The sequence below is a fragment of the Pongo pygmaeus genome, chromosome 10 (assembly GCF_028885625.2).
Source record: "Pongo pygmaeus isolate AG05252 chromosome 10, NHGRI_mPonPyg2-v2.0_pri, whole genome shotgun sequence".
Lineage (NCBI taxonomy): Eukaryota > Metazoa > Chordata > Mammalia > Primates > Hominidae > Pongo > Pongo pygmaeus.
In genome coordinates this window covers 202,935-220,631 of record NC_072383.2, presented here as the reverse complement: position 1 = coordinate 220,631, position 17,697 = coordinate 202,935, and the positions used below count along the sequence as shown (strand labels likewise).

Genomic DNA, 17,697 nt, shown 5'->3' with positions numbered 1-17,697 from the left:
GTATTATTGCCTCCCTTCTCACCACAAACGGTTCATTCATTTACTCACTCATAGTGTGCGGTGCTGGCCATGTGCTCCACTCTGGGCTGGGCCCTGGGGATGCACATGTGAGGAACCTTCTGTGCCTCCCTCACCAACAGCTCCAAATCCCTGCCTCTTCTCTCCACAGCGCCTGCGTCAGCTCATCACCCCTGACTCCAGTCTGCCACAGCCCAAACAACATTCCTACTTGGATGGCAGTGCTGGCCAGAACTTTGGGCCCTCCCCAACAAAGGAAGGACTGATAGCCGGGGAGAAGGAGACCCATTTGTAGGGCGTGGCCAGAGGCCAGACGGCTCCTAAGCCGGGAACCTAGGTCAGGGCCACCCTCCATTCTCAGCAGACAGCCTCTGCCTCTGTCTCCTGCCACAATCCTGCTGGGAACCTCTGGAGAGCCACAGGCACCCCCAGCTGGAGGCCAGACTCCTCTCTTGTGCTAGCTGGAGCAGCTCCTTCCCCTGTGCTGATAACACCACCACTGGGACGTGCCATGTTGGGATGCCACTCCCTGTGGGAAGGCACCATCGTTTTTATAAAGGGGGGGTCTTTTTGGAGGCCGCCATCTGATTGTAACACCTCGAGTTATGAGGACTCCGCTGTGGGGATGCCTCTTGTTAGAGCTTACTGCATTTGTACATGGGGAGAGGAGCTATAATTGGAACGCACACTGCCGTCCAATGTGGAGAGCCTGATGGGACAATACCCTGTTGGAAGTGACAACTGAGCACACTGTGTTGGATCGGAGGTTCCGTTAGGGGATTCTTCCTTAGGCTTAACGACAGAGGCAAGCCTTTCACATGCTGTCAGCCTGGAGTTTCCTCCGAGTCTCTCATGGCATCTCCAGCTCCCGCCCTAGTTCCACACTGTTCTTGCAGTGTTTCATCAACTCCTGGAGCATTGGAATGGAAGGGGCTTAGGAGATGATTCCTAGACTTCACAAACACTCGGCATGCCTCCCTGTACTGTCCGTTCCTCTGCCCAAGGCCGACATTGCTAACTGATCACAGATTCTTTCCCACCTCACAATCCTTCCGAATGTGCTCCAGGCAGCACCATTTGCCATCCTGCTTCTAACGCAACCCCCTGACTTCATGGATGAGGAACCTGGAGACCAAAGAGACAAAGGGACTTTTTCAAGTTCACATGGCTTCTTGGGGGCCAGAGATATGACTAAAACCTTATCTCCTTGTGCTCGGGCCAGTGTCTTCCCATTAACCCCCCTGCCTTAGTTAACAAGTGTGTATGGATTGCCTGCCATGTGTGCTGGTGTCCTTTGCCTTGCTCCGTTTCTGTTGAGCTGTGCCTCTTGGGGTGGGGGAAGAGAGGGCCCCTCTGTTGGAGGTGGTGAGGAGCTCCCCAGACTGGCGCCCCCGCCTTGGTAATTTCTCCATCAGCCCATCATCACCTGGCCCGACGTCCTCCCAGATCCTTTTGTTCTTGTCCTTGCCACCTCTTCTTCCCCCACGGAATGCATGGAGTCTGCGAGAGTCTCCCAGTGGGCGGGTGTGGGGGTGCCCTCCTTAGCTGCCACACATGGCTCCACCCCTTTCTCACCCACTCCTCTTCCCACACGCCTACCAAGTCCCACATGCCTCTTCTGTGGCTGGAAGGCTTCCTGGAGGAGGAAGGCAGGGTTTGGATAAGTTCGGTGCTCTTGTGTTCAGAAGGGAAGGGAGGAGAGGGACTGGGGCTGGGGAGGGAATTTCAGGGCAGTTTCCTGGGACAAGGGAAGCCACCCAGGATGAGGGGAGTGATTCGCATATAGATGTCACCTGGAGCCCCCGCCCAGTGGCTGCAGGAGAAATCAGGTCTGGCTGGGGTGAGTTCCGTCCTTGACAGCCCTATGCCACCTCAGGTACTCTTAGCTTCCGACCGCCCCCCTTGTCTCCCGCTGGACTGCTCTGTGCACCTGTGCTCTCGCTCCTTGGACCGGCTAGTGGGGAGAGAAGGAGGCCCAGGGGAAAGAGAAGGAGAGCAACGGCTTCAACCAGATGCTCTCACTCATGAGGCCGGGTCTGGCGGAAAACGAAAAAGGCGAGGCGGGCGCAGCGCTGTCTGCGGCCGCCGGGTGGCAGAGGGGAGCAGCACCGCGTCCCCGCCGCCCTCCCCCGGAGCCCCCAGCACGCGGGCGCGCTCCTCAGCCCGCCCCTGCCCGCAGCTAGTCCAGTACTTCCCGCCGCCTTCTCCCCGCCTGCAAACGCCGCGGCACCCGTTGGCGCTGCACCCTAGTGGGCACGCTTTGGCTCCGGCTCCCGAGCCTCGCTCTCTGCGGACCACACCGCCCTCTTTCAGATTCCCTCGCCCTGCACCAATTCGCCATCCTCTCTGCTGCCCCAGACCCCCTGGCTTCAGCGCACAGCCTGTGCCGCAAGCTGTCTGCCCTGGCTGAGAGCGTCCACAGCTCCTCCCTCCATCGCTCCCATTCTCTGGATGAGTCCAGAGGGATCTGGATGGGGGTGGGGACGGAGGGAACGGGGGGTGCGGGAAAGGGACTTCGGGCCAACCTCGCCGCTCACGGGGACCGAGCCATAATGGCTCCACAACCTGGGCAAGGAGCAACTGTTCAACTCTCCAGCCTGCCCAGAGCACCAGTACAGGTGTGTGTTTGTGTATGTGTGTGCACGTGAGTTCGCGCGCCTGTATGTGTGTGTGGATGTGCATACGACGTGCGTGCGTTAAGGAGCAGCTGTGGGGTCGTGATTTGGGTTTGCTTTTGAGAGGTGACGGCATGCCGGCAGCCCTCACAGCCCTCGCTCGCTCTCGGCGCCTCCTCGGCCTCGGCGCCCACTCTGGCCGCGCTTGAGGAGCCCTTCAGCCCGCCGCTGCACTGTGGGAGCCCCTTTCTGGGCTGGCCAAGGCCGGAGCCCGCTCCCTCAGCTTGCGGGGAGGTGTGGAGGAAGAGGCGCGGGCGGGAATCGGGGCTCGGCGCGGCGCCTGCGGGCCAGCGCAAGTTCCGGGTGGGCGTGGGCTCCGCGGGCCCCGCCGGCCCGGGCAGTGAGGGGCTTAGCACCTGGGCCAGCAGCTGCTGTGCTCAATTTCTCGCCGGGCCTGAGCTGCCTTCCCGCGGGGTAGGGCTCGGGACCTGCAGCCCGCCATGCCCGAGCCTCCCTCCCCCTCGGTGGGCTCCTGTGCGGCCCGAGCCTCCCCGACCAGCGCCGCCCCCTGCTCCACGGCACCCAGTCCCATCGACCACCCAAGGGCTGAGGAGCGCAGGCGCACGGCACCGGACTAGTAGGCAGCTCCACCTGCTGCCCCCCTGCGGGATCCACTGGGTGAAGCCAGCTGGCGTCCTGAGGCTGGTGGGGGACTTGCAGAAGATTTATGTCTAGCTAAGGGATTGTAAATACACCAATCGGCACTCTGTATCTAGCTCAAGGTTTGTAAACACACCAATCAGCACCCTGTGTCTAGCTCAGGGTTTGTGAATGCACCAATCCACACTCTGTATCTAGCTACTCTGGTGGGAACTTGGAGAACCTTTGTGTCTGGCTCAGGGATTGTAAACACACCAATCAACACCCTGTCAAAACGGACCAATCAGCTCTCTGTAAAATGGACCAATCGGCTCTCTGTAAAATGGACCAATCAGCAGGATGTGGGTGGGGCCAGATAAGAGAATAAAGGCAGGCTGCGGGAACCAAAAGTAGCAATGTGTTGAGGTCCTTTTGCATGCTCTAGTAGTTTTGTTCTTTCAATCTTTGGGTCCACGCTGTTTTTATGAGCTGTGACACTCACTGTGAAGATCTGCAGGTTAGCTTCTGAAGCCAGCGAGGCCACTGAGCCCAGCTGGAGAAACGAAAAATTCCAGACGTGCTGCATTAAGAGTTGTAACACTTACTGCAAAGGGTCTGAAGCTTCACTCTTGAGCTGGTGACACTACAAACCCACCAGAAGGAACAAACTCGAAACACATCTGAACGTCAGAAGGAACAAACTCCGGACATGCAGCCTTTAAGAACTGTAACACTCACTGCGAGGGTCTGTGGCTTCATTCTTAAAGTCAGTGAGATCAGAACCCACTCATTCTGGACACACTTTCATCTTATCTCCTTTGGTGTGTGAGTTGCAGACTGGTGCACAGAGGCCAAATCTGGCAGTTACAATTTGGCCAGTGTGGTATGAAAAAATTGATTTTTGCAGCAGAAGCCCTCAGGCACTCTGTACTTTGCCACAGGCTCCCCGCTTCATGTCACACCTGGCTTTTTCACATATTCGTTTTTGCAGGCATTTGAATTCATCACCTGTGCCCTAGTGGGGGAAGTGAACTTTGGGCCGGGGAGGGAACAGGAGCCCTTGGGTGCGGTGCAAGGGACAGCAGAGGCAGTGGTCGGGGGGTCCTGGTGCCTCCAAAGGGGTGGTAGCAGGGTGACCACAGGCTCCAGCATGCTCCTGTGTAGCCCTCACATCCTATGATGCTATTCATCCATTAATCTTGGATCAAGTCCCTTTCCCACCTGGACTCTCCTGAAGAAGGGTAGTGGCTACCTCTAATTTCAGAGCTACATCTCAATAGATGTGCTATATCAGCAGCGCCCATGTGGCAGAGTGTACACCAAAGCTTAACTGTCTGGGGGGACAGTTGACCCACTAGAGAGGCCCACGTGGAATCGAGGCCTCCCACCAATAGTCAACAGCAGCAGCTTACTGCAAGCTGAATACACTGCGTGGAAGTGTATCCTCCCAGCTGGCCAAGGCTTCTAGGGGCGGCAGCCCTGGCTGGGATAGGAACTGCAGCCTTACAGAGGCCCTGAGCCAGAAATGCCCAGCCAAGTGGGCCCCAAATGCCTGACCCCAGTGAGAGGTGAGAAATGCATACGGTTGTTTTAAGCCGTAAGCTTTGGGGTGATTTTTTCCACAGCAGTAGGTAACTAATACCCACGCTTGGATCCAATTGCTCACAGTTCCTTCACCTGGCTGACAGCTGCTGTGGCTGCCGGTGGAAGGCCTCGGCTCCTCTGACGTGGGCTCTCTGTTGGGTCAAGTGTGCCCCTGGACAGCTGAGCTTTAGCGTGCACTGTGGCCTGTGGGTGCTGTCGTGGCCACTTCCCAGAGCGCAAGAGTCACCCTCTTTGAGGGTCAGGCGTGGCCCCTCGTCAGAGGCATCCCTCAGCCTCCTGGTCCCCTTCTGCCTGAGCCTCTTGCCTCTCTCCCACAGCCTCACCTCCTCTGACCCCTCCAGAGCCTTTCCCTGACCCTGGGCTCACCCTCTCCTTGCCGTGAGGAGGTGAAGACTGGCTGTCTCTGTCCCTGCCACCTCCGTGCTCACATGGCCCAGCTTCCTGGCGACCCAGCCCTCGAAGCCTCCCTGCAGGTTCTGCTGCTCAGTGAAGCAACAAGGGCTGATTGGATCTGACAGGGCTGAGAAGCTTGTTAACCACCCATTGATGCAGCGGCCATAGGAGGATGTGTTTGCCAAACAGGATGGGGAGAGATGAGAGCCAAGCCTGGCAGGTGGCACAGGGTTGAGGTGGGTCAGTGTCTTGGGCCCCGGGAACCCACACTCCAGTGCCCTCTGCTTCAAGTCTGGCCACAGCAGGGGCAGATTGCCTGTCAGGTCTGAGGAGCCTGCTGGCACGTGACTGGGAAGTAACTGATTGGGGAGGCGAGTGCAAGTTGCCAGATGATGCCACAGAGAGAGAGGGGAGCTTGCTCCCTGCCAAGGCTGAGCCCTTGCAGGCCCCTGTGCCTCCACAGGGTCAGTGCCCAACCCATGGCTATAACAAGAGTCTAGCCGAAACTTCCGGTGCAGTCACATTCTGAGGCTTTTTCTGCCCAAGCAAATCTCACTAACACACAGAGGGTGGCTGTCACATCCAAAAGGCCCTGGCCCCGAGGCCAGAACTCTGATGCTGCGCCCCAGCATGAGGGACTCGAAGTGGGCAAGTCCCTTCCCCAAGCAGGACTCAGTCCCCATCTCATTAAGACCCCGGCACACGGAGCAAGCGAAGGTAGGCAGAGTGGATCCTCAACAAGTGCAGTTGGAATTTGGGTCTGTCACTGAGAGGGGGTTCCGGGGAGCAGGACAGAGAGCAGCCATGACGGCGGGTGGGGCGGGGGCAGCCGCCTTCTCCAGCCAGCTGTCCGGAGACCTGGGCTCCCTGCCCAGCCTCAGCCTTTTCCTCTGGGTTAAAGTTGTTTTTTTCTTCTTGGTTCTTTAGGGTGTTTTACATAGATGCTCAGACTGTCTGGAAATAATGACAGTTTTATTTCTCCGATCATGATTCTTTTTCTTATCTTCCTTCACTTGGTAACTAGAAGTGGTGGCAGCAGGCACTCTTGCTTCCTTCCTCGTTTTGACAGGAACCCTAACATTTTATTAGTAAGTATGATGGCTGATGATTTTTTTTTTTTTTTCTGAGACACGTTTCATTCTGTCACCCAGGCTGGAGCGCAGTGGCTTGATCTCAGCTCACTACAACCTCTGCCTCCTGGGTTCAAGCAATTCTCCTGCTTCTGCCTCCCCAGTAGCTGGATTACAGGCATGTGCCACTATACTTGGCTAATTTTTGTATTTTTAGTAGAGATGGGGTTTCACTGTGTTGGCCAGGCTGGTCCGGAACTCCTGACCTCAAGTGATCCACCCACATCGGCCTCCCAAAGTGCTAGGATTACAGGTGTGAGTCACCATGCCCGGCCAGCTGATGGTTTTTGATAGATACCGTTTATTAGGCTATGAAGTGTTTTCCGTTCCAAGTTCTATAGGTTTTTTTCAAATCAGTAGTAAGGGTTGAATTTTATGGATTGCTTTTTCTGCATCTATTGAGATGATCATATTGTTTTTCTCATTTAATTTGTCAATGCAACAAATTATATTATATTTTTCTAATATTTAATCATCTTTTCATTCTTGGGGCGAACCCTATTTGGTTATGGCATATCTTTTTCTGTTATTCAATACTAGGTTCAGTTTGCTAATATTGTGTTTACAATTTCTGAATTTATGCCCATAAGCAAGACTGGTTGGTAGTCTTCTTTGTCTCATACCATCCTTGTCTGCTTTGGTTTTTAAGATTACACTAGGCTCATGAAAAGGAGTTTGGAGATGTTCTGTTTCTCTTTTCTGAAAGAGTTAATACGATATTGGAATTATCTGTTCCTTGAAGTGTAGTAGAATTTTGTAAAATCATCTGGCTGGGTGTTGTGTGTGTGATTTTTCTTGGGGGTGGGGGCTGGGCGATGGTGAATAGACTTTCCTTCTTTTTTATTTTTTTTTGAGACACAGTCTCACTCTGTCACCCAGGCTGGAGTGACGTTAATTTTTTGTATTTTTGGTAGAGACGAGATTTCACGACGTTGCTCAGGCTGGTCTCGAGCCCCTGAACTCAAGTGATCTGCCCACCTCGGCTTCCCAGAGTGCTGGGATTACAGGCTTGAGCCACCATACCTGGCCCTCTTTTCTTTTTTTTTTCTTTTGAAACAGGGTCTCGCTCTGTTGCCCAGGTTGGAGTTCAGTGGTGCAGTCATGGTTCACTGCATCAACCTCCTGGGCTCAAGTGATCTTCCCACCTCAGCCTTCGAATAGCTGGGACTACAGTTGCATACCACCATGCCTAGCTTATTTTTAAAATTTGTGTATAGATGGGGGTCTCACTATGTTGCCCAGGCTGGTCTTGAACTCCTGGCTTCAAGTGATCCTCCTGCCTTGGCCTCCCGAAGTGCTGGGATTCCTGGCCCTAAGACTTGTAATTACCTATTCCACTTTAATTTAATGGTTATACATCCCAAATTTTCTCTTTGTTCTTGAGCAAGATTTGGTAAGATATTTTTCTAGGACAGTGTTCATCTTGTGGAGGGTTTCAAAATTATTGCCATAGGTTTATAGTTTATTCAAAGTATTTTATTTTGAAAATCTCTGCAGCATTCATAGTTACGTTCTCCCTGTTGGTCCTCGAGTTATTTATTTGTGCCGTCTCTTTTTTTCATGATAGTCTTACCAGAGGTTTGTCAACTTCATTAGTCATTTCTTAGAACTAACTTTTGGTTTTGTTCATCTTTTCTATTGTATGTATGTTTTCTATTTTATCACTTCTGCTTTTGTCTTTATTATTTCTTTCCTTTGGGCTTATTCTGTTCTTCGTTTTTAACCTCTTAAGTGAAGTAGTCCCCTTAGCCATGGAAGGGTGCCTGGCCTGTGACTCAGCCTGCAGGCCTGGCACTGCTCTGTGACTCTCCTGCCTTCTATTCCCTCTGAGGGTGCAGGGAGGGAGGCTGACGCCTACCCCAGGTGTCTCAGAAGGAGAGGGGATTAGGGTTTCTTGAGGAAAGGAGGGCAAGGCAGGTCTGTCTAGGCAGCTGGAAACGTGGGAGTAACAGCCAGGTCGTCTTCCCAGCAGCCGGTTCCCACAGTTTTCCCAGAGCCAGGCTTGAGGTCACTTAGTCCTCAGGGTCATGGGAGCAGGAAGCGCTGAGGTGCTAGGGGCCGGCTGGTGGGTTAGGCAGCCTGGTTCCCTAGGGAGGGAACCCATGCAGCCCTGCAGGGGCACGGGAGGGAGAGCGCAGAGGAGGAAAGCACTCCCACTCCGCCCGCCCGCTGAGCTCCAGCTCCCTCTCCTCCAGCCCATCCGGAAGGGAATTCTGGCAGAACCACTTCTGGACCTGTCCCTCTGCACCCCCCATTCCAGCGCCCTCATTTAACGTCCCTGACTCTGACCTGGGCTTGGGTCTGTCTCGGGGCCTGGCTGCCGTCCTGGGACCGGAAGGGGAGCAGATCAGAACTCAGCCTGTGGCTCCAGGCCGCTGGGCTCTGGCTGGGCCTCACGTTCTCCTGGAAGGATGGAGCGTCCTTCTGGCCTGGGCGTCTTCAGACCTTCATCTGTGACCCCGGGGTCCATGTGGCTCACCCCGAGGAAGGTGAGTGAGGGGACCTGGTGCACAGGGTAGTTGACGGGTTGCTGAGTAGTGAGGAGTCCTGGCAGGAAGCAGCCCTGAGTCCCTGAGGGGCAGAGCTAAGGAGCCAAAGCCAGCACCCCCAGAGCTGCTGTCCACGAGTGACCTGAGAGCAGTGGCACTAGGAGGGCCACACCTCCCGCCTGCTGCCCCCTGCTCTAAGCAAAATGCCTCTCTTCTGTCAAAATGCCTTCTGTCATTTTGCCTCCCTTCCAGGTGTCTCCATGAGGACACCACGGGGCGGTTGGCAAGTTCTTTCATCCTGGAGTCAGCACATGTGATTGATGGTGACTCCCAGAAAGCAATGATCAATTGGCCACATCTGTCAGAGCTGGGATGGGAGGAGGCATGCCAACGGCCACAGCCATGTAGTGCCAGCCCCCTGAAGGAGAAATCAATCTCACTTCCGTTCTATGGGGTTCACGCTGAGACGTGAAAGGCTGTTAGCCCCGGACTCCTTGGGACTGCTGGGCATTAGGCCATGGAGTCATTCCATTATTTAAAAATGGCAAGCCTAAGCCGAGGTGGGTGGATCCCTTGAGGCCAGGAGTTCGAGACCAGCCTGGGCAACATAGTGAGATTCCGTCTCTACAAAGACATACAAAAATTAGCCAGGCAGTGGTGCACACCTGCAGTCTCAGTTTACTCTGGAGGCTGAGGAGACAGGATCCCTTGAGCCCAGGAGTTCAAGACTAACCTGGGCAATATAGAGAGACAGCCCATCTTTTTATTTATTTATTTTTTTTTTGAGACAGAGTCTCGCTGTGTTGCCCAGGCTGGAGTGCAGTGGCATGATTCCGGTTCACCGCAACCTCCGCCTCCCAGGTTCAAGCGATTCTTGTGCCTCAGCCTCCCGAGTAGCTGTGATTATAGGCTCACACCACCATGCCTGGCTAATTTTCGTATTTTTAGTAGAGACGGGGTTTCACCATGTTGGCCAGGCTGGAGAGAGACCCCCATCTCTACAAAAATAATAATAATAGTAATTTAAAAATCAGCAGGGCGTGGTGACATGTGTCTGTAGTCTGGGCTACTTGGGAGGCTGAGGCGGCAGGGTCCTTTCAGCCCAGGAGTTGCAGGCTGCAGTAAGCTGTGATCATACCAGTGCACTCCAGCCTGGGCGACAGACCAAGGCCCCTTCTTTGAAACATAAATACAGGAAAAATTTGAAAATGGCAAACCTGAGCCCTCTTGGTTTGAGGCGACAGAAGAGGAGGTAGACAGCAGGCTGCCTTGACCTGGAGTGGGCTGCTCCCCATCACTACACAGGGTGCCTCCACAAGGCACAAGACACAAGCACGTGCTTGCTCTGGGCAGCAGCTGCCTCGGCTCAGGGTAGCTTGACTTCACTGTTGCTGGTGTGTGCTTTCTGTGGTCTACTTCAGTGGCCTGGTCTTCCTGCGGTGGCAGCTGCCCACGTAGCCTTAGCTCTGCCCCACCCCCGGCCCCATCCTTGCCTGTCCGGAGCGCCTGACTGCTCACTCTCAAGCACTTCCTCTCCTGGCCTGTGACTGTCTGCCCTGGATTTGCTAGAAGACCAATTTTGCTTTCCTCAGTAAAGATGTTTTGAAATTCATGTTTACACTTTCATAAGATTTTTTCATGTAAGTAAACGCATATATCAGGAAACAGTTTTTTTTGACAAACTGTCTTGGTTTCTGCCTCATAAATATGGTCATTTGACTTGAAGTGATGGTCTTTGAACTGTTCACCTGCCCTCAGACCGGACCTTGACCTTGTTGAATTCTCTTCCTTGGAGAGGCCTTCCTTGAATGTTCACCCTAAAACAGGCTCTCCCCATCACCCCAGTGGGGTCACCATCCTCTGTGTGAAGGCAGTTGCTCCATTTCTTTTTGCTGACACCCCCCAGTGTGAACTTGCCCTGTCCCCTTCACTGCATAGCCCCCAGCACCTGGAACAGTGCTCAGCAGGTGGTCACAAACTTATCGTACAGTTCACCCTGATTTCCAGCACTATCTCCGGCCCACTGCTCTCAGCCAAAAACCAGTACATCTTGGGACCCCTTACTAGGAGCATTCTAAGTCTGTGGCTGATGAGTCTGACATTCTCCCATCTACAAAGGGTCATTATGGAGGGAGATGCACGGACCGTAGCTCTCCATCCCTACGGCAGATGGGCACAGAGGGGCCTGGACCACCAGACGGGCTCTATCAGAACAGGATGGTCTCCCTCTCACTGGAGGGACAAGCATTCATCCTAGATGACCTCAGGGGCCCGAGATTTGGAGAATGGTGCCATGGGCCTGCATCCGGCACAGATAGCAGCAGGGCCGTCTTGGCCCTTGGCTCTCTCCCAGGCCCGGGCTGAGCTGGTTCCCCGCAGAGTGCTCTCAAGGGGCCAGTCCTCAGCTTCCCAGGTCAGAGAATTCCCAGGATGGGACAGGTCATAGCTGGCTTCCAGCTTGTTCTGGAATTTCCCATTTCTTGGTAAGAGGGTGAGGTCAAGTTTCCTTCCCTTTAGCTGGGAGCAACAGGAACCAGCCTGGGGAAGGTGCTGAAGCTACTGGGGTTTCCAGGTGTTCAGAATTCTGGTCACCAGGAGAGCTGGGTGCCCTCTCTGCGGGTGTCCTGGGGCAGCCAGTTGCTCTCCTCTGATGACTCAGTGTTGCTGGAAGCGTCTCTCCTCTTTCCCTGACCAGGAGAACCACCCCATCTCGAGCCCCCATGGAGCTGAGCTGAGCATTGCACCTGGCTGTGAACAACCTGACTGAGCCCCTGCCCCTCTCCCAGTCCTCATTGCAGCCTTCCCTGCTTCCTTACAGCCACTCGGCTACTGTCATATCCATATGCTTCCCAGAACCTTGGCATCCCTTCTGGCTCCCAGTAGGGGACCTGGCACACTTTGGGGCTCAGGATATGTTTGCTGAATTGCTCTCTGTGGCTTTGTGCACTGTCCCCAACAATACTCCTCTAGTCCTTTCACGGGCCCCATGGTTCCTGCATTTCAGGAAGATTGGACCCAGGGGCTGGACAAACCAGACCCTGCCACTGAAGTCAGGCTTTGGGAGCTGATGTCTGGCATGGCCAATGGCATGGACTCCCCGCACCCTGACAAACCCTCACTCTTCATTGCAGAAAGCCAAGCAGGCCAGAGGTGGTCCTCATCTCCCCCCTGGAGGTGTACTGACTGTCGTGGGGCCTCCTCCCTCCGGAGCTGCCTTTAGTCTCCATTGTAGCCTGCTTTCTGGACTGGCTGAAAGCTGTGTGTGTGTGTGGTCGGGGAGGTGGAGTGAGGGGGTGTATGCATGTCTTACCAGGTCAGGCCCACACACATGGTGGTCAGTTTCCTAGCCCTGCTCCCAGCTCTGCCAGTGCTCACCCATCAGAAGACTTACCTTATCTTCCCACACCTGAGTCTCCTTTATTGAAGACAGGGGTTCCTAACCATGGGACATGAGTGCATTATCCTGGGGTAAAGGAATGGTGCTGCTGTGGCCAGGGGAGAGCAGCCTGAGGGGCTGAGGGCATTGGTGTCCTTCTCAAATCCTCACCAAGAGATGCTCTGATTTAAGGCGAGCCCTCCCTGCTGGGAGAGCAAAAGAAGCTGCGCCGACACAGTTTGCTCAAGTGACATCTTTCAATATAATCTCTAAAACTCTATGAATTGAACAGATAAAATACCTCTGGGCTATTTTGTTACAAAATATTTGCCATTTGGATTAGTTGCTGGGTGCAGCCACCCTGCCTTTCCCTAGAGAGGTTTCTCTCTCTTATGGGTGACGGGTGTGCGGGGAGAGGGTGCAGCAGGAGGTATGTACAGCAGACACAGGGACGGACAGACAGATGGTCATCAGGGAAGCCTAGTGGGTACAAAGAGAATCCTGGCGGGCCGTGGGGACCGGTGACGCAGGGGCTCGAAGACGCAGGGCTGATCAGTGTGTGCTGGATCAAGACACCTGTGCAGACAGGCAGGCAGGCAGGCTTCCAGGACAAGCTACTGGCAGGGCTTGCTTCAGATCTAGGGGTGGGATTTGTCCAAAAGTGGGTGGAAAACTAGTTTCATCTCCCATTCCAGACTCTGGAGTTGGGGCCGAATGGATCAAATCAGGAGAGGGACCCAGATTTCCCAAAGGTCTAGAGAGTGGATAGAGTGGGGCCATCTTGGGGTGACTAGGTCTGGGGCTCAGCACTCTACTGTCCCCACAACCTTGGGAAAGCAGGAAGGCCTGAGAGCATCCCCTACTGGCCCTCTGGGGGGCTGGAGGCCCTGCCCTGTCTGCTGCCATGGGGAGGCCCTGCCCTGTCTGCTGCCGTGGGGAGGGAGCAGGAGGCTTTTCCTAGGTCCTTGAGGTCTAGGCTCTGGGGACGGGGACAGAGAGGGCTCCCAACCTTGGCCTGGGGACTGAGCAGGGAAGGGAGGTTACAGATGTTGGGCATTTGCTTCCCCTGACAATGAGGAGGGCCAGCTGTGTCCTGCCCCAGGCCCTCAGGGGTTAAATGCCCCTCCCAGCTCAGGACTGGCTCCACGGGATGCTGACCCCGGCTGGGCTGCTTCCTGGACAGACTCCCTGTGCTGCCCGTGGGGCCCAGGGCAGCCACTGCACCAACCCAGGGGGTGGGCCTCTGCCCTGGGGCAGGGGCCCTGAGGTGCCTAAGAGTCCGGGTTCTCAGATAGAGGCCCAGATGTGTGCCAGCCCTAAGACTTGCTGGTTCCAATTTGGAAGATCGGGGCTTCAGCTGAGGTGGGAGGGAGGGCCTGGGGTTGCCGTGCCCCTCAGCAGGGGAGAGGGCACTTTGTAAGCTTGAAGAGCTGTGTGAGCAGGGGACGGGGTCCTGCCTGGCGGGCCAGGGCTGTCTGGGAGGGTGTCCCTGGCCCCCACAGCCCCCACCCCATAAGTATATTTAGCTCATAGTTCCTATTCCCCCATACCTCGCACTCCTGCCTCTTAGTCATCGTTTTCATTCTATTTTCAGCTTCCCTCATTTTGATTCCTCCACTCCCATCCCCACAGCTCTGCCTCCTCCCAAGTCCCTGACTCCTCCTGTCCAGGCCTTCACTTTTAGGGCGATCCCTGCACTGGCTAAGGGCATCAGAGGTGTCTGAATGTGTGCACCCCATCTGTCGTCTGCTCCACTCTGAAAGGCAATGACTGGAGCATCTCTGTTACAGAAAACAGAGGGCCAGGGCAGCAAGGACACAGAGGGGCAGATGGGCTGGCAGCCACAGGGGAGAGGGCACATTGGCTGCAAGTTACAGAAACTGGGCCGACAAAGACAGGGCCAGAAATAGATTCACTGGGTGATATCACAGTGACGTCTGGGTGACCACACACACACACACGAAACGAAACTAGGTCATCTGGAACCTCCGAGAGCAGGGAATGATCCTTGCCTCCTACCTGGCCCGGCTACTGCAGGTGGGGCGGGGCGGGGGAAGGGTGGGGACATTCAAGTCCACGCCACATTTGACTCATGTTCACTGCCTCTCCCAGGAGGCCTTAACCACAGGCTCCTGCACACAGGACAGCAATGAGCTACTGCCACAGGACCGGAGCCTGGCCAGGCTTGGGACAGACACGTCCTGATAGGGCCTGACTGCGCAGGCCACGGTACGGCTCCTGTGGTCTGCGGGGTGGCTGCCTCTCCTCTGGCTGGGGAGGGGCCCTTCCCCGGGCTTGGGCTCGTGGGACCACCTAAGGCTGGCTATCCCATCTTGCTGGGCCCTGGGAGGTCAGCGAGCCCCGCTTGGGTCTCCTTTGCAATTTTGAGGGTCCAGGGACTCTTGGGCACCCCTGCCGGAAGGGGGGTGTCTAGAACCTTCTAGGAGGAGGGAATATTTAAAGGCTGAGGGGCACAGGGGAAATGCATATGCCTCTGGAGCCCCTGTTTTTCTTGTCTGCACCCAAGTCCCTCCTGGCGGCCACAGACTCATGCAGGAGGGAGCCCTGCCTCGGGCCGAGCCCCCTCTCTGCTGGGCACATCACTGCCCCGTCTCCACTTCCGCCTCCACAGGGGAAGGAATGACCTGGTTCTCATGCGGGTTTGCGTGCACATGCCTGTGCGCACACGGCATTGGCCGGGTATTAGCTGGGGCTGGAGAACTAAGACACTCTTTAAAAAGGTGCATTTTGCAGATACATGACCTCGCAATCCCATGGCCCTGTTGAACTGACCTACAGAGAGCCAGAAGTGCTCCCCTTCCCGCCTCCCTTTCTCCAAGCTTTTCTGGAGTCTGGGCAGCTCCTGAGGAAGCAGAGGCCCTGGGAGGAGGGGGAAGGACATGGTCATGACAGCCAACGTCCCTGGGGACCAAGGAGTAGCCTCCTGAGAGTGCCAGGCTTGGGGGCGGGGACGGCAGAAAAAGCCCCCTCCTCACTCCTCCCACCTGTCCCTCCAGGGGGTGGGAGCAACCCTCCTCCCCTCAGCGCAGCCACAGAAGCACTAGTTCCGGGCTGCGAGCCAGCCGCTTCTGTCTAGTGCTCCACTGCCGGCCGGCCCAGCCTCGTGCTGCTGCCCATGGCCCAAGGCCCCCGGGCACTAACAGACTCAAAGCCTGCAAGCTCGTTAGACCCTCAGCTCCAGTTTTCTTCAGTCCGTGGTCCAATGGGGGAAAGTGGTGGCCAGGGGAAGAGGAGGCCTCGCCGGGTCTGGCTGTGTAGGGCCCCGGGAGAGCGAGGTGTGTCTTCAGATCTGGAGAGGGGGTGCAGCTGAGAAAGGGAAGGATGGTTGGATGAGGCAAACCCAGGTGCCAGGGATGGGGATTCTCTTCCCAAGATGACGGTGATCAGTGACCAGGAACGCGTCGTGCCGGGGTATGGGGAGCAGTGGAGGGGCAGCCCAGGCCCCCCAGTGGCCGGCCCTCCCGGGACCGCAGGGTAGCGGGGCAGAGTCTACACCAGGCTCCTTGAACCACTGGAGTAGCGGCTCCGGAGCAGCAGGGAGCCTGGCGGACAGAACTGGTGAGGGTGGTTGTAGGGGGGTGGGGGCGGGGGCAGCGGAGGCTGGTGGATGACCTTGACCGGAGAGCCGGGGCCGCCCAGGGGTGTGGAGCTGCAGGAGTCAGAGGAGGACGAGGTGTAGCAGGAGAGAGCCTGGCTCAGCAGGGGCTCCATGCGGGCCAGGCAGGGCTTGTCCAGGACAATGACCTTGACGATTTGCTGGCACTGCACCAGGGTGCCCGGGGGTGTGGGTGGCGGCGGCGGCAGTGGTGGGGGCTGCTGTCTCAGGGGGCTAGGCTGCAGGTCTGGCGGCGGCACCGGCGCTCCCCTCTCGGCCCCCAGCCCGGAGTTGTGCTGGGACGTTTGAAGCCTGTTGTGAATTGACACCTAGTTTAGAAACAGCCAGAGAAGCGTGCAATGTTACAAGACTAATTCCCAGCTGCTAGGTCCCCTGGCCTGCCTCCCACTCTCAGCCCTCACTCTGACCCTCTCCCCATCTCTCCACCCGCGAGAAGACTGGGTTGTGACCCTGGCTTTTGCCCAGGGGGGAGAGAGGAGTCAAGAGGCTGGCATGTTTTGCCACTGACTGTGAGCAGCGTCGCTCTGCAGCCTCAGTCTCTTCATCTGTGAGATGGGCTCTGCGTACCTCTGCCGCCTGATTTCATGGACCTGTTGGGTGTCCTCACTTCCTTTTCCACCACACTCTGAGCTTGAAAGCAGGGGTCATAGTCTTTGCCCCTCCCCACCTCGCAGGAGTGTGTTGAGGCAAAGGAGGGCAGACCCAGGGACAGAGCCAAGCGTTTTTGAGCCTTTCCCTCTGTTCCCTCCAGCCTTGTTATAGAGAAAGGATCATTGGCACCGTCAACATCATAGAGGCCTAAACCCCAGAATGCCAGAGGGTGATCTGGACCTACCTGTCCTCCCAGACTCCCCACGGCCATGACCCTGCGTTCGAGAGCAGCCCAGACAGCCGAGGGCAGAGTCAGCTCCCCAGCTGCCATTCTGGCCCAAGCTGGGTCCTGGTTAACTTGCCTGGCTGCGGAGAGGGTCCCCAGAGAGGGCTCTAACCTTGATCCCCAAGGTGGGGCAGGAGGAGGTGGCCCAGATGGCGCTCATGAGCCCCCTCCCTCAGACCATGGAGGTCACTATGGACTAGCCTGGCCTCCCCTTGCTAGCAGTGGGAGGTGGAGGAGATGGGTGGAAGGGAGGCTAGAGGATTCTGGAAGGAGAGGGATTCAACTCCTCACACCGTTCCACCCCCAAGCTCCCCTGCCCGTGGCTATGACACCACACAACCCCCTCCAAACACCTGGGTCCTCCGGGGGAGGCTGAGACCCTCCTCCTCTCTGAGGATCTTTCTATTGGGCTGCCATCTGTCCTCGGGCAGCACCACCTGGGGCCGGCGCTCAGAGCACAGAGGGGGAAACGGAAGCTGCAGGGGAGGTACCTCATCCCAGGCCTAAACCCAGGTGGCCCAGCCCAAAACTATCCCGGAGCCCTAAACTAGCATTTCCTTATTGTAGGTGCAGTTCAGGGGGCAGCTTCCCTCCCGAGGCTCCCCAGGCCTTTGTCTGCCCTCAGTATTCATGAGCCCCACTGCCACACTCGGCATGTCACGGGCTTTATTTTTCCTTCTCAGCCTCCAACCTCAGCACATGTTCCAGGCCTGAGGTCTCCTTAAACAAACGAAGGTGCCCTGAGCCCCTCACTGTCCTTCCAAGACATGGCAGGCAGACAGCATGGCTGGGGCCCACCTGCCTCTGGGGATCCCTCCAGGGTCCTCACTCAGGCGGAAGCCGCTGGAGGGCGCGGGCTCCTCTCCCCTCCTGCTTGTATTCTGAATTCCTCCCCAGGAGATGTGGGGCCTGAGACAG

General features: G+C 56.3%; 2 protein-coding genes across 12 annotated transcripts in view; one reads left to right on the top strand and one right to left on the bottom strand.

Moving 5' to 3' along the window:
• The window catches only part of SLC6A12 (solute carrier family 6 member 12), a 29,995-nt gene extending 28,699 nt beyond the window's left edge, over positions 1-1,296 (top strand). For 3 of the 5 annotated variants that reach the window (XM_054442593.2, XM_054442592.2, XM_054442591.2), the window contains one exon: positions 170-1,296. In XM_054442593.2, the coding sequence (XP_054298568.1) occupies positions 170-313 (144 nt within the window). In that variant the 3' untranslated portion in view covers positions 314-1,296. The remainder of the gene's footprint in view (positions 1-169) is intronic. The other 2 variants (XM_054442594.2, XM_054442595.2) reach the window with 1 other exon arrangement.
• An 11,207-nt stretch (positions 1,297-12,503) lies between these two features.
• The window catches only part of IQSEC3 (IQ motif and Sec7 domain ArfGEF 3), a 112,762-nt gene continuing 107,568 nt past the window's right edge, over positions 12,504-17,697 (bottom strand). For 2 of the 7 annotated variants that reach the window (XM_054442582.2, XM_054442590.2), the window contains one exon: positions 12,504-16,210. In XM_054442582.2, the coding sequence (XP_054298557.1) occupies positions 15,776-16,210 (435 nt within the window). In that variant the 3' untranslated portion in view covers positions 12,504-15,775. The remainder of the gene's footprint in view (positions 16,211-17,697) is intronic. The other 5 variants (XM_054442584.1, XM_054442585.1, XM_054442588.1 and 2 more) reach the window with 4 other exon arrangements.